The sequence below is a fragment of the Archocentrus centrarchus genome, chromosome 2 (assembly GCF_007364275.1).
Source record: "Archocentrus centrarchus isolate MPI-CPG fArcCen1 chromosome 2, fArcCen1, whole genome shotgun sequence".
In the NCBI taxonomy this organism is placed as follows: domain Eukaryota; kingdom Metazoa; phylum Chordata; class Actinopteri; order Cichliformes; family Cichlidae; genus Archocentrus; species Archocentrus centrarchus.
In genome coordinates, this window is record NC_044347.1 from 18,277,505 (window position 1) to 18,297,879 (window position 20,375).

Sequence of the window (20,375 nt, forward strand, 5' to 3'; positions counted from 1 at the left end):
CATCATTAGATTTCTCATCCAGATCTGGAAAAAGAAACCCAAACATTAGAATCCCAGAGTGATCATCAAGTTATAAATTAATGACTTTGAAAGAGATTCTCACCATCATCATCATCATCATCATCATCATCATCATCATCCTCAGGAATGACCTGAATGACCTCTATCTGAGGAGCAGAGAGCACTCGTGCTGTACATCCCACCTGTGTGCTGTTTCTCCGTGAACCTGAGAGCACAGCTCTAGTGGTGACAGTGAATGTAGCGTTGGTGTTGGACACACTGACAGTGTTGTACTGGGAGAAGTTGAGGTGTTGTTGTGAGACACTGAGTGTTACAGTGGGAGCAGGTCGACCAGTGGCTGAACAGGAAACAACCCACTCTGCAGTAGAGTTTGACTCTCTGACATCAAGAACAGGTTCATGCAGCTCTGAGAAGGAGGAAGAATCAACATGTCCTCACAGAGACACCAGCTTCTAACACATTTATGTCCACTAGGATTGTTTGAGGCTCTCACCAACTCCTTACCATAGACGTGAAGGCAGGGTTTACCAGTGAAGGAGCCTTCAGGATAAGTGTTAAACAGACAGTGATAGCAGCCTTCATCCTGCTCTGTCACATTCCTGATGACTATGGAGCAGTTCTGTAGTCCAGTATATTTAAACTTAAATTTATCTTTATATCCATCATTCACTCTCTGACCAAAGTACTTGTTGTAGGTGGCAACATTCACCTCCCCATTAGGTATTAATTTCTGCCATGTGACCTGAAGGACGTCTTTAGTCTCCAAGAGCTGACAGCTGAATTCAGCATCTTCTCCCACTGCTGCCAGCACAGTCTGCTGTGTTTGGATCACTGCTGTTAGAGCTGCAGGAGACACAGTTCAAGGTGTGAGGAACATTCAGTATTCTGTTCACATTCAAGTCCAACATTTACTGACATTAACAAGTCTGGTAGCTCCAGTTCATATGATCCCTGCATGTAACACACACTTTTACCTTTATCCTCATTCTCACATGCAGCAAAAACATTTCAACGGAGAGCATGTGATCCCAGATTCAAGAAATAATAAAAAATAACCACATTATGAAAAAGTTGAAAGGTTAAAACTTTCTGTTGGTTTTTTTTTTTAGTTTTGACATGTGTATTATTTAGCATCCATAGGGTCATTGGAACCGCTCTCTGTCTGGCCCCTCACCCAAGACCAATGGGAGACCAGATGGATAGGCCCCCAGACAATATAGTTCCTGGGATCACTGGGACACACAAACCCCTCTACCCCTTTGTAGTTATGCACCAAATGACAGTTCAGAGCACCCACCCTTCTTGGAGTTGCTGGGTGGGGTGCTTGAGGGTGCTTTATCTGGTGACTCCATCGTCCTACTGGAAGATGCTCAATGCTCGCGTGGGCGATGACAGTCAGACCTGGAGGGAAGTGACTGGGAAGAACGGCCTGCCTGATCTGAACCCAAATGGTGTTTTGTTACTGAACTTCTGTGGAAACTGCAGTTTGTCCATAGCAAACACCATGTTTGAACGTAAGGATGTCCATATGTGCAAGTGGCACCAGGAGACCCTAGGGCGCAGGTCAATGATCAATTTTGTTATCGCATCATCAGATCTGCAGCCTTACGTTCTGGGCACTCAGGTGAAGAAGGAGCTGAGCTGTCAACTGATCACCACCTGGGGGTGAGTTGGGTCAGGTGGTGGAGGAGGATGTTGAACAGACCTGGCATACCTAGGTGTATTGTGAGGGTGCACTGGGAACGCCTGGCAGAGGCCCCAGTCTGTGAGATCTTCATCTCCCACCTATGGTAGAACTTTGACAGCATTCCAAGGAAGGTGAGGACAATGAGTTAGAATGGACCATGCTCCGCACCTCCATTGTTGAGGCTGCTGCTCAGAGCTGCTGCTGCAAGGTAGCTGGTGCCTGTCATGGTGGTAATCCCTGAACCAGATAGTGGTCATCGGAGATGATGGGAGCCATCAAGCTGAAGAAGGAGTCCTATCTAGCTTGGTTGGCCTGTGGAACTCCCGAAGCAGCTGACGGGTACTGTCAGGCCAAGCAGAATGATGCTCAGGCAGTGGCCAGAGCAAAAACTGACGAAGCCATGGAAAAAAGACTTTCAGATGGCCTTGAAGCAATTCTGGCAAACCATCAGGTGACTCAGGAGGGGAAAGTAGTGCTCTACTCACATTGTTTATAGTGCGAGTGGGGTGCTGCTGACATCAACTGAGGTTGTAGTCAGGAGGAGGAAGGAATATTTCAAGGACCTTCACATGCCTTCTGTAGAGGAAGCAGAGTCTGGGGATAAGGGGAACAGCTTGCCCATCATTGGGGGTGAGGTCACTGAGGTAGGTTAAACAACTCCTTGGTGGCAGGGCCCCTGGGGTGGACAAGATTCACCCTGAGCTCCTGAAGGCTTTGGATGTTGTAGGGCTGTCTTGGTTGACACGCCTCTGTAATGTCATATGGAGCTCTGGGGCAGTGCCACTGGATTGGCAGACTGGGATGGTGGTCCCCATCTTTAAGAAGGGAGACCAGAGGGTTTGCTCCAACTATCGGGGATCATACTCCTCAGCCTCCCTGGTAAGGTCTAAGCTAGGGTTCTGGAAAGGAGGGTCTGTCCGTTAGTTGGACCTTGGATTCAAGAGGAACAATGGAATGCTGGCCCAGCTCTTCATCCTCTCGAGAATATTCGAGTGTGTGTGGGAGTTTGCCCACCCAGTCTACATGTATTTTATGGACTTGGAGAAGGCATTCGACCGTGTCCCTCGGTGGGAGGTGCTGTGGGAGTATAGGGTGTCTAGCTCGTTGTTGCAGGCCATTCAGACCCTGTACAACCACAGTGAGAGCTTGGTCTGTATGGCCAGCAATAAGTTGGATTAGTTTCCAGTGGGTGTTGGACTTTGCCAGGGCTGCCCTTTGTCACCGATTCTGTTGATAATTTTTATGGACAGAATTTCCAGGCGTAGCCAAGTGGTCGAAGGCTTCTGCCTTGGTGGCTTCAGAATGGTCTCATCTCTGCTTTTTGTGGATGATGAGGACCTGTTCATCACGTGGTGGCCCTCAACTTGCAGTGGAACAGTTCACAGCTGAGTGTGAAGCGGCTGGCATGAGAATCAGCACCACTAAGTCTGAGGCCATGGTCCTCAGTTGAGTGCCCACTCTGGCTCAGGGATGAGTTGCTACCCCAAGTGGAGGAGTTTAAGTATCTCGGGGTCTTGTTCATGGGTGACAGGAGAAGGGAGCAGGAGACTGACAGACAGATTGGGGCTGTGTTTGCAGTGATGTGGACGCTGCACCAGTCTGTAGTAAAGCTGTTGATTTACCAGTCAATCTACGTCCTGACCCTCACCTATGGTCATGAGCTTTGGGTAATGATCTAAAGAACAAGGTCACGAATACAAGTGGTAGAAATGAGCTTCCTCTGAAGGGTGGTTGGCCTCTGCTTTAGCGATAGGGTGAGGAGTGCAGCCATTTGAGAGGGGTTCAAAGTAGAGCTGCTGCACCTCCACATCAAAAGGTGCCAGTTGAGTTGATTCGGGCATCTAACTAGATTGCCTCCTGGGCGCCTCTTGGGTGAGGTGTTCCGGGCATATCCTACCAGGAGGAGGCCCCGGGACAGACCCAGGACATGCTTGAGAGATTATATCGCTCGGCTGGCTTGTAAATGCCTTGGGGTCCCCCTGGAGGAGGTGGCTGGGGAGAGGGAGATCTGGACTTCTCTCCTTAGGCTGCCGCCCCTGCGACCCGGCCCCGTATGAGTGGAAGAAAGCTTTGGAGTGAGAGTTTGTGCATCAAACAGCAAAAACAATAAATCTATAACAGGCAACAGCAGAAAAATATAATGAACTTATCATTATAAATCTCTATAAAATCACACTTTCTGTTGCTGTTTGAAAGCACAGAGTATGAAAGTAGAGATAATGTTGATGCATTTCAGAGCTTTTAATCTGTGTTTAAAGCAAACAGTACAGGGAATGGGCTACAGCATCCCAAATTATGTTTCTCAAGTAGTTTTATGACAGATGGAGAAAAGACAAACTGTGTTCACAGATTAGTGATGTGAGAAGAAGTGTCAGAGATATTTATTTCAGTTTGTACATGTCTATAGAGCCTTAAATAAATCTTTGTGAGGCTTCATGAGGGATAGGAACTCCTGAGTGGCAGTGGAAAAAGAAGACTGTTGTTTTCTTTGCTGAAGTCAGTGAGCCTGACAAGGCCTTATAGACTCTTTGAGTTCCCAAACACTTACAGAGCAAAAATTTATTACAAAGTACCCGCTTAACTAAAGATAAGTAACAAAAAAAAACATTTACTGGCTAACAGGAAGTTGACGTAAGGTCACAAGCTGAATTTGTGCTGTTCCCTTTGATCAATCAAATACAATGAAAGAGTTTTATGGGGTTTTTGTCTTAACATATATATTATTATGTAGTTATTACTTTTTCAAAGTAATATAAATATAATTGAAAGCATTCACACATTAAAAATTATATTAATGAACCATAGAAAATTATTGGGGCACTAAAGTGGTGCTATGACTCTCCGGCTCTGTTTACACGATGCCGTTTCCACTGGAAACGGTGTCGTTTTGTCGTTTCAGCCTTCCGTTTACACGATAGCGTTTCAGAAACGATCTGCATTTACACGATGACACGTGAAATGATGAAAACAATGTAGTTCCCATGCCAGGCCACAAGTTGGCGTTGGTTTTCTCTTTGCAAAGCTTGTTTACGCAAGAAGCGCATGCGTGGAGGGACACAGTAGGAAGCGCGGCAAATTATTCATTACTTACAAAACGGCCAATGTGAGAGATTTTGTGTGGACTGACGATGAGGTTGGATCGCTGGTGCACACAACGCTGAATTACAAACCGGTAAAAACACAAGAAAAGCACAAGAAGCACTCGTGAATCCATGAGTACTGTTTATCAATTTGCGAATGCACGGAAAGCTGTGGCCGTCGCAACCATAGTGCGCATGTGCGAGTCACCCATTTTGAAATCACCCCAGTTTCAAGCGTTTACACGAGAATGCAAGTCGGTGCGTTTCTGAAACGCTCCACTCTGGACCCCGTTTCCGAAACACATCGTTTTCACTCCGTTGTCGTGTAAACGGAAGGCCAAGAGGCATCAAAATGACGCCATTTTCATTTTGAAACAGTGTCGTGTAAACGGGGCCTCCTACAGATAGTGACAACATACACAAGGGCCTTTCTGGCACCATCCCCAAAGCTAGAGGGTGCATGGTAAATGGTAAAGCACTCAATACAACATGCCTCCTTCACCCAGTTGAAAACTGACTCCAGGCCCTGGTTTCCTTTAGTTTGCTGTGATGGTGTGTTTATTAAAGTATACCGGTATATGGTAGGTTTACAGATACAGAGGGTGGATCTAAGTAGGTAAACCAACCCAGAGTCATCTATAAGAATGATATTTATACAGGAGACTACAAGGGAGAATGGGGTGACAGAAATTGGTGGAAGGTTTACTAATTACATACAAATAACAAAGGTAGGACATTAAAGGGACATGGGGGTACCAGGCTACAACAACAGCAATGAAACAAAAGGTAAAGAGACTGAATGTTCATGGGAACAGGAGCGCACTCTCCGGGAGATGGGGAGCTTCCAGAAAGGTATTTACACTTCCTGGTTGCCTCCAGGGATTATTGACATTTAACACTTTTGTATATTACTGTAACATAGTGCAGCATTGTCTTTGTTATCAACATTTAACACATTCATACAAGCAGTTTTTTTCTATGCCTGAGTACTTCCTCTCTGACATTCACATTCATTCACACTCTTGCCCAAGGATACTTTGAAATGTAGACTGGATTAGCCAAAGATTGAACCATCAACCTTCCAATTGGTGGATGGCCTACTCCACCTCCACCTCCTGAGCCACAGCCACCCCATTTGTACTCATGGAACAATGGCCATAAATAGTTTCCTGATGTTTTAGTAACAGACAGTTGAAAACATGAAGACTGAGCAGTTTTTCCTGTTAAACATGAAACTCAGGTTCATTTATATTTGATAGACTGCAATGTATCCCAAAAAACAGTAACATCTGACCAGAGCCTCACACTCATCGTTTAATGACACAATTTCATTAAAATTCTGATGGTTTTAATGAAAGCCAAAAATATGTTTCAGCTTGTATTCAAAGTTCGAATCTGCAGTTGTAGCAATATTATGTGTGCTAATGTTTTTATAGTGTAAGAATTAGACCTTCATTAGAAATTCTATGATCTTCATTCTTATTACAAAATAAAATAAAATTACAGAATTCAGAATTACAAGTATGATGTTAAGATTCCTACATTTTAATAGACAGATTGATATATACTAATAGGAATGGTACATATATTTCTTGTTTTTTGGCTTTTATTAGTGATTAAAATAAAATTGCAACAGGTGAAAGTTTTGTAATAAGAATTTGAATAATTAATTATTGCACATCAAGGTAATGTATACTGTTCATAAAATCATGAATGAACTAAAGCAATTATTTTGTGAGCTATTTGGACTGACAATCACTGACACCCTCTTAATTTATTAATATATCCATACTCTAATACTACATATGTGCACCACTACTCTGAAGATACTTCACATGAATGAACCCTGTCACCACCACAATTAACAGGAGTTATGAAGGGCTACTTATTTAAAAAGTAATGAAATGACCTTTGTCTAAAAAAAACTCACACACTGTCATTAACATACAGCTTCATCTCACCTTTGTCAAAGACTCCAAATATAAAAACAGCAGAAACATAATGTATAAATCCAATCTGTGCCATTTCATTCAAACTGAAGTGAACTGTAAGGCTGCGCAGGTACAGCATGTATGACCTGTTTGCCCTCTTTTTATTACAGTCCTATATTTATGAAGATGGTGACACTGAGTTCTAGTTTAACTGGTTTTAGACAGACTTGTTAGAACAAGCATTTAACCTGCTTAAAAAAAAAAGGGATTAAAGGTTAAAAAAAAAGTCAAATGTTTTAAGATGATTTTTGAAGTAAAAAGAATTATTTTTCTGTGTTCAGCTGTTGTATTTTTATGTTTTTTCAACTAAATGGCAGGTTGATGATGTGGATCCTAAACTAGTGTTTAAGCTGCAATGTTGAACTAAAGAAACTGGACGTTAGTTTATTGAAAAGAGGGGAAATAAATTGATAATAAATTTACTGCCTATAAAGCAACTACAGATTAAGAAATATAGCTTTAAAACACATCAAGAAAAAGTTTCTCATCACCAGTGTTATCATCAGGAATCATCACAATCACCTCTGTCTGAGCATTCACTGTCACCAGCACCTGTGTGCTCTTTCTGTGTGAGCCTGAGAGCACAGCTGTAGTAGTGACAACACATATACCTCATCTATATGTACATGTATGAACAGATGTTTAAAACTAATTTTATTCTTGTGTGTTTAAGTTATATAACTCAGCTAAAACAAGCAAAATAAGATCGACACTTTTTTGATCCCAGAAGGGAAATTACTGTTACAGCAACAAGGAAATAGTTCAGCCTACAATAACAACAAAGTGAGAGTAAAAGTGTCACAGGCACACAGTGAGCCCTTATACTATGAGCGCACAACTTTACATACACAACAGTGATAAAAATAAATAAATAGAATATAACTGCTCCCAGAGGTTTTTGTTTGGTGCAGAATAAAGCCACGCTCCAACTGATGTTAACCAGCTTTTATTCTCTTCTTTGTCACACGGCAAATCTTCTTTGCCAGCGAACGCCGTGAAAAGCTATATTGAATGCACAATATAAACACATGTTAGTTAATTAACATTTACAACCAGAATAAAACTTACATCCAAAGTAAAATACATAAACATATTGTGTGCACCTTCTTCCAAAACATTTAGGAGATGTTATTGTCCGTATCATCCGTTCTTTTCTTTTCAAACTTAAATCCAAACTAACTTATCTTCTGCGTGTCATTGGTAGATAGAAGCAACTACACATCACATCACAAAAACATCACAAATCACACCTGGTGCAAACCAGACAGGAAAGATATAAAACAAATGCACACATCAACAAGAGGTGTTGTACAACCTTACAGCTGCAGGAACAAAGGACTTCCTGAACTTCTCAGTCCTACAGCGCAGTGAGAGGAGCCTGTTACTTCAGCTGCTTCTCTGACCTGCCAGAGTCTCATCCAGAGGGTGTTTGCTGTAGCTAAGGATGGTCTGCATAAGACCCCCTCACGCTCTTCTCCACCAGCTTCCCCACATAGTCCACTCTCCCACCCACCACAGAAACACACTCTCTGACCAGATTCCCCCAACAAGCCACCCTGAAAAACACAGCACTTGCGACAACAGACTGGTAAAAAGTGTGCAGGAACTCATTGCAGACATTGAAAGATTTGAGCCTCCTCAAAAAGTAGAGTCTGCTCTGTCCTTTCTTATAAGCTGCATCCACATGCACTGACCAGTCCAGCTTGTTGTCAATAAGGACTCCAAGATATTTGTAGGATGGAACAACTCCACTGCTCTCACCATCAATTATGATGGGCTTATGGGGATGATGGGCTTACTTCTCTGTTGCCGGAAGTCCACAATCATCTCCTTGGTCTTAGATGTATTCAAGATCAGACCATTTCTCCTACTCCAGGCTGTAAAAGCTGCAATAAGCTCTCTGTACCCCACTTCCTCTGCTCCTTTCACATATGCCACCACTGCTGCATCATCTGAGTATTTTTGGATGTGACAAAGTTCACACTTATATGTGAAGTCAGCGGTGAATAAGGCAAAAAGAAAAGGTGACAGTACTGTACCTCGAGGAGCCCCAATGTTGGTCACTACTGTCTCTGAGATGCTGCTGCCCAACCTGATGAACTGTGGACGCTCTGTGAGGTAGCTGTTAATCCACGTGATTAACATAGGATCCACTCCTATCAATTCCAGCTTCTCTCTCATAATTTGTGGCCTGATTGTACTGAAGGGGCTGGTAAAATCAAACCCCCACCCCCCAATTCTCTCCTGATAGGCAAACTGCAATGGGTCCACAGTCTGCTCCACCTGTGGCTTGAGGACCCGGAGAAAGTCTCAAAAGTCTTCTTAATAACAGACGTCAGGGCCACCGATCTATAGTCCTTGACCCCTGCCGATCTCCCCACTTTAGGAACCAGCACAAGGCATGACAATTTCCACCGGACAAGGTGCGAAGATTCTGACTGAATTAAGTCTGAAGAGGCACAGTTAACTTAGATGCACACTCCTTGAGAAGCCTAGGTCCTACTCCATCAGGACCAGCAGACTTCCCCCGCTGCAACCTCCGCAGCTCAGCACGCACCTCATCCACAGAAAAACCGTGAGGTGTCCCAACAGCAGAGGTGGAACAGCTGCTGGGTGGAGCAGAGGAGGACATACTAGCAGAGATGGAACAGCATGCATCCCTCAATTAGTCATGTGCTCAATGCATAATCACGTCTCGGTGCAACACACAATCCCACCAACAGAAGGTCAGTAATACAACACAAGGTAAATTATATTCTCAGTATTTACAAAGAAAAAGACATTAAAAATGAACAACACCTTCTCTCTGCAACAGCTACATACAATATAAAAATGTAGGTAAAGCAGAGCAATAGTAAGACTGATCATCTGTTTGCTAAAACACTTGTTGTCGAAATCTGAAATAAATCAATGTGCACACAATCAGTCATTATGAGATTTATTTATCTTTGCAAAGGACTCACTCAGCAGGACAGAGTGTGACAGCTGTCTGCATGTTTTTAGACTGACAGATCAACATGTGGGATATCTGTAAGACTGCATGGAGACAGAATAAGACAATATAGAGCCTTTCAGTGAGGTCAGAGTGACACAGAGAAGAAGAAGCAGATACCTAAAATCTACATTAAACATGTTTGATAATTAGTGCTTTGTTTGCAGATTTGTCAAACCAGAAACATTAAAATGTTAGAACAATGTGTAAAAAACATAAAAAACGTTTTATGTTATCAGACTGACAAATACTTCTGGATTGTGTAACAGAAAGATTTAACAGTGTATATGTGGAGCTTTTTCCTACAAATATTTATTTATTGACCAGTAAATGTCTCAAAGAGACCTCAGCTGCCAGTTAGTGTAGTTTCAGGTAGAAATATGTTCATATTGTAAAGTTTTCAGAGGTGTTCATTATGATTGTGTGCATTAGCACGAGGAGAAAGGTTTCATGTTAATCTCTCCTGCTGATTTTCAAAATTCCCATTTAAATTAATTTAATACAAAATAGCTGCAAAACAAGATAACAAAACATCACGTTCTATAACTAACATTTTCTCACCAGTATTAAATAAATATTTAAATGTAGAAAAAATAGCACCAAGAGATGACATAAAAATTACACAATTGTAGCACCAGTTTGTTTAACAAAACGCAGTGTGGTAAAAGGGTTTATCAGTAGATGTCTTCTTTCTGAGCTGATGTCACCTTGTTTGACTGAAGATGATTCTGTGAATGACAAAACATTGTAACATCGCTCTGTTAATACTGTAAAATTAACCTCCTGAGACCTCAGCTCCTGTTTGCGATGCATTTTCAATTTCTCCTAGATATTTGTAATTAGATGGACCTGAAATGTATATACACTAAGTTTCCTTTTTGAACAGGAAGTTGTATTTTGTTACATGGTTGTTACATACTTTTGTGAGAAAAAAAGATGTCCTCAGATGTGGACACTGAGATTATTTTATAGCATAACACAACAAAAACAACATGACTTAACAAAGTATAAAATACTGAAGTATAAGGTGCAGCAAAGCCAAAATGTAATGTCCCCATATGTGAATGCAGGGTCTCAAGAGGTTAAAGTACTTTCAACAGATTAAAAACTTTGAGCAAACAAACATCTGTCAGAGTTTGATTACTTAGATCAGAAAGGAAATAGAAGAAGAGAGCTCTGGAGAAAAGTTGGAAGATTTTAAATGTGGTAATATATTGAAGAGTGCAGAAGAAATGAGCAGCTTTCCCAGTGCAGACTGACAGGATAAAGAATAACTTACTCTTAAATGTTTCTAGTTTCAGGTGTCTCCTTCATCTGGAGCTCATTGTGAGTCGGACTGAAAGATTTAAGAACAGTTAAAGCTGCACAAATGTTTATGAGCTGAATGAAAAGGAGAAACAGTTTAAGAGGAGTACCTGCTCTGAGGCCTGTTTCGAAGTTGGGCAGAGATCAGTGTAGCAACACAACCACAGGCAGCCAACAACACAGAGGAGGAAATGACTGAAATCCTGATTCCTTTGAGGAAAAGAAGGACCAGAGGAAATAAACCCTTTTAAAGTTTCAACAGATTGAAAAGGAAAATTTAAGCATACAAATATTAACAAACCTGAACTTCTGTGATTAGATCCAGATTTCCCATCCACACCTGGAAAAAATGAACCCAAACATTAGAATCACAGAGTAATCATCAAGTTATAAATCACTGACTTTAAAAGCCTTCCTCACCATCATCATCATGATCATCCTCAGGAAAGACCTGAATGACCTCTATCTGAGGAGCAGAGAGCACTCGTGCTGCACATCCCACCTGTGTGCTGTTTCTCCGTGAACCTGAGAGCACAGCTGTAGTGGTGACAGTGAATGTAGTGTTGGTGTTGGACACACTGACAGTGTTGTACTGGGAGAAGCTGAGGTGTTGTTGTGAGACACTGAGTGTTACAGTGGGAGCAGGTCGACCAGTGGCTGAACAGGAAACAACCCACTCTGCAGGAGAGTTTGACTCTCTGACATCAAGAACAGGTTCATGCAGCTCTGAGAAGGAGGAAGAATCAACATGTTCTCACAGAGACACCAGCTTCTAACACATTTATGTCCACTATGATTGTTCGAGGCTCTCACCAACTCCTTACCATAGACTTGGAGGCAGGGTTTACCAGTGAAGGAGCCTTCAGGATAAGTGTTAAACAGACAGTGATAGCAGCCTTCATCCTGCTCCATCACATTCCTGATGACTATGGAGCAGTTCTGTAGTCCAGTATATTTAAACTGGAATTTATCAGTAAATCCAGCATTCACTCTCTGACCAAAGTACTTGTTGTAGGTGGCAACATTCTCCCCTCCATCACCTGAGATTTTCTGCCATGTGACCTGAAGGACGTCTTTAGTCTCCAAGAGCTGACAGCTGAATTCAGCATCTTCTGCCACTGCTGCCAGCACAGTCTGCTGTGTTTGGATCACTGCTGTTAGAGCTGCAGGAGACACAGTTCAAGGTGTGAGGAACATGAAATTTTCTGTTCAAGTTCAAGTCCAACAGGCAACAACAGGACTTTGTAAGTCAGTGTTGCCTGTTCTTATGATTCCTGCATGTAATACTTTTTTTAACCTTCATTCTCACATGCAGCCTAACCAATCTGATGCCAAATTAAAGAGAGGCAAAAAATCAGCACCTTGTTTGACCTTTTCAGCCTTGAAAAAGCACAGCTTCTTTTAGTCCTAACCTCAGGAATATTCTGGTTTGCACAGATCCACAAATGGTGCGTGGATTCCTTTTATTTTTAAATTTTTTTTTGCTACACCCTCCGATTAAAAAATATACATTTACCAATTACAGATGCCACATATTGTAGCCTATAAAAATGAATATATAATTTAATATGCTGCTGCTACGGGCTCGATGTTCTTGTGCTGGGAAAAGTCAGTCAGAGCGCAGCTGCAGACGGGAGAACTCCATGTTCTCACATCGGTGTGGGTCATTTTCTGAATATAAATATAATCAGAGCTGTAATCTGCTGGACCACACAGGAGTAACACACTTTCTTTTTCAAAGAGAGGAAATAAAATATGTACAGTTAGTTTAATCGATTTAAATTCAGTTGTCACTTTAAGAATATTTCATGAAATTAAGTTAATGAAGAAAAAAAAATGAGTGGTCAAAGCTGCCATGAAATCTAGGGGTCGATATGGTAACTTTCTGGGTCAGCGCAACACCCTATTTAGAGATCAAACGGGCTGAATTAGAATTAACATGGTTCTCTGTAATCTCGACTTCTGCGCTGGGGCTACATACTTAACTGGAAAGCCCTCTGAACCGTACGTCGTAACGTGACCCGACGTACGTACCTCTTGAAAAATGTAACTACACTTTTGGGTCGTGTAATACATTTAAATAATTACCTTCAAATTAAAAAAAAAAAAAAACCTCACACTGCCATTAACAAGTAGTTTCTTCTCACCTTTGTCAAAGATTCCAGAAATAAACACGGCGACAACATAATGTAAAACTCTAAAAACTAACATTTCATTCAAACTTCATTCATTGTCCGACTGCGGAACTCGACATTTCTATAGTTCCGGGTAAGTTGGTCGTTGGAGGGGTCATATAAACAACTTAGCTAAAAATCCACAGATAACAAATACATGTGAATAGAATAAGAATATAGTAAGAGTCGACTATCAATCAATCAATAATGGCAAATTATCGCTTTATATGTAAACAGCACTTGTTGCTCGTCTTCCCTATTTTTATTTTGATAATGGTACAGTCAAGATGTGTACTGGTCCAATCAACGCCATCCACATCGTGTGTACTCACGAGACTTCCCCTCAAAGGTACTTTTGAATTCATAAGTCAAACTTAATTATCTGGCAGCTCTTTGCTTGCTTTCCAAACTGAAACGCGCACGGAAGAGGAAGGGCGCGACAGCGGGAGTTCAGCAGGATCGGGAGAAGCGAAAAAAAGAAAAACACCAAAGATTAAAATTACAGCATAGAAATCACTGACAGTGGCTGCAGTGGACACTCCCCATTGTTTTAAACACTCGGATTCATTTCAGCTCTTTAACCAAGCACAAGAAAACAGCCGAAAGAAATTTTGCAGATCACGTGGACCCCACAGTGCGCGGTAAGCTGCTCCACTGCACATTAGTTTACGTCCATCAATGTCAGAACTCTGTACACAAGTCAAACCATGTAAGCACATTTAAGCAGCTGAACAAATTGAGGGAAACTGAGGCAATAAATTTTATATGAGCATAATGTCCCCCACGACCCTGAACAGGATAAGCGGAAGAGAATGGATGGATGGAGGCAGCTGTACACAGAAAGTTAGTTAAAGCAACAGTATTTAAAAAAAAAACAAATCATTTTCGGTTTGTTCAGCTAACAGAGAAAGCAGAATAGAAACACGAGTGACGTTTCTAATGTCTAACTGGGTGTGCAGCCCACAGCCCCCTCCACAGTCTCCCAGGGTTCTCTCGTGTTTTGGTCGGCACTTACATTAAATCCCTCGCACATTCTCACGAATCTTTTCCACCTGGCTGAGCTGAGAGGGTTCCTGCTGCTGTGTGCGGGTTAAGTTCCTACATTCTCGGAGTTACGAACCAGCTCAGCCCCGCCACGGAGCCCACCTTCTCCCGCTTCCACCTGCCATCCTCACGGACCAGCCCGCACTCACCCCTGCCTCCGGACCCTAGAAACTCCCTGCCAGCCACGTCCCCGACCAGTTTGACCCCCGACCCTTTCTGCGTAAGCCCATTCACGTCCGTCCCCTTAAACCACCACACCCAGTCATTTCACTCCTGCCTGACGCAGTTTTTTTCTTCTTCCCAGATCCAAAATCCTAGGTGTATGCCAGACAGACATCACGCGCTCCCACCTGTTTTTTGTTATCCTGTTTCTTCAATAAACTTTGTTTTACGAGAACTGTCGCCTCTCTAAAATAAGTAAAACATTAAAACAATACCTCACAAATAACATTGACTTGATTTTATATTAACAGTGGACAAATATTTTTGGATAATGAAAAAGTAAACATTTGTATTTTCGTACAAACATTGATTTATTGTTCTGTAAAAAACTCCGACACGTTCACTATGAATGTGGAGCGACCTCTAGTGGCCATCTTCAATTTCAGGTGAAAGTCTGTTGGGAATCAATTTTGCTCATGCTTGTTGGTATTCGCGGCAATTTCAGCAACAAAAACAATATAAGCAGTCAGCCAAAATTATTGAAAGTTTCATGTCAGTCACTGCTGTTGATTTGCTATCAGTCATTTAACGCAACTGAACAAGCAACAAGAGACGAAAGAAAAAACACTTTCTGCAGCAAATTTTTATTTTCTTGGTTTTACAATGTAAACCTATAAAACAACAACAACAAAAACCCCCTTAAAAAACAGCACCGTGTTGACATGTTTTGTGCGACAAATTTCAGTGTTTGTTAAACTTTAGCACTGTTTTGTTCAGTAAGAAAACATAGCCACAAAAATAAATAAAGTCAATAAAATAAAGTCAACAGCATTTTTCAGAATATAAAAAGTATAAAACCATGAAAAATAAATAAATAGCACAAACTGACAAAAATTACAGTATACTGTAACAATGAATGTTTTCTATTTCAATGTGCATCATTGAAACAGTTATTTAGTTGTCAAGTTTTAGCACCATTTTGTTCAGGAAAGGCACTTGAAAAAAAAAAAAAAGAAGCCAACGTTGGACAAAAATGAGTTTTGTTGCTGGTGAAGGTGAAAATTGTGGGTCATGGTGTGGTTGATGTCTCTGAGGAGGTGTCTGCTTTTGAAATGATTGTCACCTCGTTCGGTTGAAGGTGTTTTAGTCCTTAAAATAAAAACAAGGCATTGTAGCATCACTGTTAATACTGTTGAATCAAAGTATTCTGAACAGATTAACAGCTTAGACAGCACACAGAGATAGGCATCAGAGTTTGGTTGACATGCGCAGGAGCTAAGAGTTTAGAGAGGAAATAGAAGAATAACAAGGAGCTCTGTATGTAAGTTAGGACACTTCAAATATCACAACATATCAGAGGAAAAAATTAACCAACTCTGAAAATGTAGACTGACAGAATAAAGAGTGACTTACTCCTAAGTGTTTCTAGTGTCACATATCATTCATCTGGAGCTCCCTGTGAGTCAGACTGAAAGATTTAAGAACAGTTAAAGCTGCACAAACATTTATCAGCTGAACCAAAAAGAAGAAACTGTTTAAGACGAGTACCTGCTCTGAGATTTCTGTCTGTGCCTGACAAAGATGAGCGCAGCAACACAGACAGACAACATAGAAGACAAAATGACTGAAATCCTGATTCCTTTGAGAAACAGAGAATATGACTTTGAACAGCGACCAAATAACAGATTGAACAGGAAAAGTGACTTTAAAACATGCAAATATGAACCAACCTAAACTTCTGGGATTAGATCCTGGTTTCCCAGACAAACCTGGAAAAAGAAAACATTAGAATCACAGAGTAATCATCAATTTATAAATAAGTGACTTTGAAAGACTCTCACCGTCATCCTCAGGAATGACCTGAATGACCTCTATCTGAGGAGCAGAGAGCACTCGTGCTGCACATCCCACCTGTGTGCTGTTTCTCCGTGAACCTGAGAGCACAGCTGTAGTGGTGACAGTGAATGTAGCGTTGGTGTTGGACACACTGACAGTGTTGTACTGGGAGAAGCTGAGGTGCTGTTGTGAGACACTGAGTGTCACAGTGGGAGCAGGTCGACCAGTGGCTGAACAGGAAACAACCCACTCTGCAGGAGAGTTTGACTCTCTGACATCAAGAACAGGTTCATGCAGCTCTGAGAAGGAGGAAGAATCAACATGTTCTCACAGAGACACCAGCTTCTAACACATTTATGTCCACTATGATTGTTCGAGGCTCTCACCAACTCCTTACCATAGACTTGGAGGCAGGGTTTACCAGTGAAGGAGCCTTCAGGATAAGTGTTAAACAGACAGTGATAGCAGCCTTCATCCTGCTCCGTCACATTCCTGATGACTATGGAGCAGTTCTTAAGTCCAGTATGTTTAAACTCAAATTTATCTGTAAATCCAGCATTCACTCTCTGACCAAAGTACTTGTTGTAGGTGGCAACATTCGCCTCCACAGCAGGTGAGATTTTCTGCCATGTGACCTGAAGGACGTCTTTAGTCTCCAAGAGCTGACAGCTGAATTCAGCATCTTCTCCCACTGCTGCCAGCACAGTCTGCTGTGTTTGGATCACTGCTGTTAGAGCTGCAGGAGACACAGTTCAAGGTAGATTCAGTATTCTGGTCACGTTCATGTCCAACATTTACTGACACTAACAAGTCTGGTATCACCAGCTCTCGTGATCCCTGCATTGAACACACATTTATACCTTTATCCTCATACTCACATGAAACACAAACAACATTTCAACCAAGAGCATGTGATGCCAAATTAAAGAAATAATCAAAATCAGCCCCAAGCTGAAAATTTGAAAATTTTTTGTTTTTTTTCACATCAGGGTTATTTAGCACCAACACTGGCCCATAAACATCAGAGAACACAAAAAACATTTTATGTGCTTAACTTACCTGACACACACATACCTTTCTGAAAGAGGTTCATAAAGATACCCAGCAGTGAGTGCAGCCTAATCATTGATTAACTATGTTATGGTTAAAAATGTTATCAGAAGCCAAAGTTGTTTCAACTGGTTGAGTTGTTTACTACCTGCAGCTTCACAGAGCCATGTGAGCCTGGTGGAGGTGACAAAGCTGCTGCTATGGGGTCACTTGATGTTTCAGTGATGTTATTATTTCTACTACAACAGCCGCAACACAACCACAGTTGTACACACACTTGTGCACAGATCAGTGTTCACTCTGCAACACCTGGCATTCTGTGTTAGACAAAAGGCAAGATTATCACAACATAAACTTACAAGAGCTAAGGAAATGTGTGTTTTGTTGATTACCAATATTGCTTGGCAATAAATCTTACACTGTTGGAGAGCCTGTTTATTTGCCCTTAATTGGAGCCACATTTGTGAGGAAAAATGCTTCTGTGGGTTGAGCAGCAGAGTTGAGTATGTGTGCTGCACCCATGAAAAACTTAAATCTTTTCTGCCAACGCCAAACAGCTTATTCTGCTCTGACTCTTGTTTGGTGTTGTTTATTGGATCAAGTCTGAAGAAACAAGACAAATTGGCAATTTAACAGTGTATTCATTTAACAAACAGGGTCTCAGTGCAGGCATCTCCCTGCATTGAGATTGCTTCCATTGGTGACAAGCCTGGTTGTCAGCACCTGGGGCACCAGACGCTTGAAACAAGAGTCAAAGCAGAATAAGCTGTTTGGCATTGGCAGAGAAGACTTGACAAGTTTTTCATGGGTGCAGCACACATACTCAACTCTGCTGCTCAATGCACAAATGGATTTTCCTTATAAATGTGGCTCCATTTAAGGGGAAACAAACAGGCTTTCCAACAGTCTAAGATTTATTGCTTATTATTTATTGTTACAACAAAGAAATAATCAACTAAAGACAAATTTCCTTATGGGATTGTGCACGTTTCATCCCGGCCACCAGTAAAATCATCTCCACTAATCTGTAATGTTTCCTGTAGATGTAACAGCATGAATGATCACTGTCTGCTGCTGTTTTCTCCTCAGTAGCCTGAGAGAGTTTTTTTTTTAATAACTCTTTGAATTCCACAAACATTTAAATATCTTTGCTTGTCTAGAGCCAGAACCAGATTACAGAGAATAAAGTAAGTTCAATACATGCTGTCCCATTAGGTCAGCCAAATGACCTATACTTTTTCTCTAAAAACAGCTTCTTAACACGTTATTCCGTTTAAGTTATATATTATATAATTAAATATTAAAAATAAAAGTGATTGATTTTCTCTGGATAATTAACAATCTAATAGACCACCTCACCTCAGCGATGTCTCCCACCATCGCAGCGGAAAGGCGTCATCTCTTTGTGGAAAAAAATACAACAACAACAAACTTCCACTGTATAGAAAGATCCAACTCCCATACTGTCACTGACATGCAGTTTCTTCTCACCTTTGTCAAAGACTCCAGAAATAAAAACGGCGATAACATAATGTGAAACTCCAAGCGCTGACATTTCATTCAAACTGATTCTCTTTGTCTGGCTCTGCAGGTCCACGATTTTACTACTCCAGGTAAACGGTCAGTTGCCGAGCCCTACAAACATCTAACAACTAAGCTAAAAATCCAAAGATAACAAATATATGTGAACATTATGATAAGAGTATACTATTCAAAAAGTAATGTCTAATTATCACTTTGAAGTGCGATATAAAAGCACGTGTTACTTGTTTACCCCCCTTTATTATGATGGTACAGTCAAGAGGAGGTCCAACAACTCCGTTACCACAGTCAGGACACACCCTAGAGCGGCGCCAGTCTGCATGGCTTTATAACACAAGTGTGTGTGAACCAGTGACGTGCAGTCAGGGGAGGCAGGTGAGGCACGGCCTCACCTGTCATCGTGGAAATATAAAATTAAAAAATAAATTAAATGGTTATATTCATTCAGTGATTTGTATTTTAAAGTTCTTTTCCATTTAACTACACCATTTTTAGATTAGTTTTTTCAAAATCGCTGAATTTTCGCATTTGCCGGTCAAATACTAAGAGACGAACGGTGAGGCACCAGCCCGGCGAGCCGCACCACGGATTGCGCAATCCGTGGTGCGGCTCAGTATAGTCATTGCCAATGACTACTAACTGTGCTGGCATGCTATGCAGTGAGACCGGATTACTTTCCGGTCTCACTGCACTTTTACTATATGAACTAAATTTCCATATTTTAGCTGGTGTATATAATGCACAGTTTATTTTTTGTTTTTTTCATTAACAACTGTATGTGTGTGTAATGCATTCTTGTGTTGAGCGATCATGAAACTGCTGCGAAGAGACACTAGGTGAGGCACGCAGTTCTCGTGCCTCATGGTAGGGGGCGCTGGTGATCCCAGGGACTCTACGACTCCTCGGCGGCAAGCTACCATAAACAGTTAGCAAGGCCAGTTAGTTTTTCCTGTTGCTTGGCCTTATGTTCAACATGGAAGATTACATAACTCAACTGAAAGAATTTTCTAAACTGGACTTTCAATCGAAGCAGAAGATAATAATTAAAGGAAGACCAACACCGGAGCTAAAAGGTTTGCTTCAGACTATGTTAATGTTAAACAAAACAACTGTTGCCAATCAAATGGTGAATAAGCTATATGTTTGTAAATCTGATGTGATGACGTCAGTGCCTCACCAGTCACGACCCTCACCGCACGTCACTGGTGTGAACACATATTCAGCCTGCAGTATGTGCAGCTGTACAAAGAACATTAACTGAGCCACAGTGACAGGATTTGTTCCCCTCATTGTTTCCAGGTTGATGTTGCGTCTGATCTCACTGCTCTCTTGTGAGATTAAAGGCTTTTCAGCCCTTAAACTCAAAGCAAATACACATTAACTCTTAAATTATTACTGCATGATTAAGAAGAGAGTAAAGTGAGCAAAGTATCAGTTTTCAGTAAACATGATATTTGATCAGAATCGTCTTGCTCTCACAAACCAACCAAA

General features: G+C 41.4%; 3 protein-coding genes across 4 annotated transcripts; all 3 read right to left on the minus strand.

The window, feature by feature from the left end:
* Nucleotides 1-77: 77 nt before the first annotated feature.
* LOC115798817 (OX-2 membrane glycoprotein-like) lies at nucleotides 78-6,813 on the minus strand. Its single transcript, XM_030755794.1, has 3 exons — nucleotides 6,750-6,813; nucleotides 526-864; nucleotides 78-427 (listed from the first exon to the last, which is right to left on the minus strand). The coding sequence occupies exons 1-3, from the start codon at nucleotides 6,811-6,813 to the stop codon at nucleotides 78-80; spliced, it is 753 nt and encodes a 250-aa protein (XP_030611654.1).
* Nucleotides 6,814-9,707: 2,894 nt separating this feature from the next.
* On the minus strand, nucleotides 9,708-13,323 carry LOC115799033 (OX-2 membrane glycoprotein-like). Its single transcript, XM_030755968.1, has 7 exons — nucleotides 13,224-13,323; nucleotides 11,901-12,239; nucleotides 11,497-11,802; nucleotides 11,378-11,416; nucleotides 11,187-11,286; nucleotides 11,051-11,107; nucleotides 9,708-10,499 (listed from the first exon to the last, which is right to left on the minus strand). Exons 1-6 carry the CDS (start codon nucleotides 13,285-13,287, stop codon nucleotides 11,053-11,055), a joined length of 903 nt encoding a protein of 300 aa, XP_030611828.1. The 5' UTR covers nucleotides 13,288-13,323; the 3' UTR covers nucleotides 9,708-10,499; nucleotides 11,051-11,052.
* A 2,099-nt stretch (nucleotides 13,324-15,422) lies between these two features.
* On the minus strand, nucleotides 15,423-19,066 carry LOC115799039 (OX-2 membrane glycoprotein-like). 2 transcript variants are annotated; one of them, XM_030755984.1, is made up of 7 exons: nucleotides 18,834-19,066; nucleotides 16,690-17,028; nucleotides 16,298-16,591; nucleotides 16,187-16,225; nucleotides 16,005-16,028; nucleotides 15,870-15,924; nucleotides 15,423-15,605 (listed from the first exon to the last, which is right to left on the minus strand). In XM_030755984.1, the coding sequence occupies exons 1-6, from the start codon at nucleotides 18,895-18,897 to the stop codon at nucleotides 15,920-15,922; spliced, it is 765 nt and encodes a 254-aa protein (XP_030611844.1). In that variant the 5' UTR covers nucleotides 18,898-19,066; the 3' UTR covers nucleotides 15,423-15,605; nucleotides 15,870-15,919. The 2 variants fall into 2 exon arrangements, with proteins under 2 accessions (XP_030611844.1, XP_030611837.1); XM_030755977.1 differs by having other exon boundaries at nucleotides 16,005-16,095.
* Between the last annotated feature and the right edge of the window lie 1,309 nt (nucleotides 19,067-20,375).

Excerpts from the sequence above, each read along its gene's own strand:
- LOC115799033 (XM_030755968.1), bottom strand. The coding sequence starts at position 13,287 with ATGTTAGTTTTTAGAGTTTTACATTATGTTGTCGCCGTGTTTATTTCT. Across the intron at positions 11,417-11,496 it reads GGATGATCATGATGATGATG|GTGTGGATGGGAAATCTGGA; the intron begins GTGAGGAAGGCT and ends CATTTTTTCCAG. Across the intron at positions 11,287-11,377 it reads ATCTAATCACAGAAGTTCAG|GAATCAGGATTTCAGTCATT; the intron begins GTTTGTTAATAT and ends TTTTCCTCAAAG.
- LOC115799039 (XM_030755977.1), bottom strand. The coding sequence starts at position 18,897 with ATGTCAGCGCTTGGAGTTTCACATTATGTTATCGCCGTTTTTATTTCT. Across the intron at positions 16,592-16,689 it reads ACCCTGCCTCCAAGTCTATG|AGCTGCATGAACCTGTTCTT; the intron begins GTAAGGAGTTGG and ends CCTCCTTCTCAG. Across the intron at positions 16,226-16,297 it reads GGTCATTCCTGAGGATGACG|GTTTGTCTGGGAAACCAGGA; the intron begins GTGAGAGTCTTT and ends TTCTTTTTCCAG.
- LOC115798817 (XM_030755794.1), bottom strand. The coding sequence starts at position 6,813 with ATGGCACAGATTGGATTTATACATTATGTTTCTGCTGTTTTTATATTT. Across the intron at positions 865-6,749 it reads ATTTGGAGTCTTTGACAAAG|CTCTAACAGCAGTGATCCAA; the intron begins GTGAGATGAAGC and ends TGTCTCCTGCAG. Across the intron at positions 428-525 it reads ACCCTGCCTTCACGTCTATG|AGCTGCATGAACCTGTTCTT; the intron begins GTAAGGAGTTGG and ends CCTCCTTCTCAG.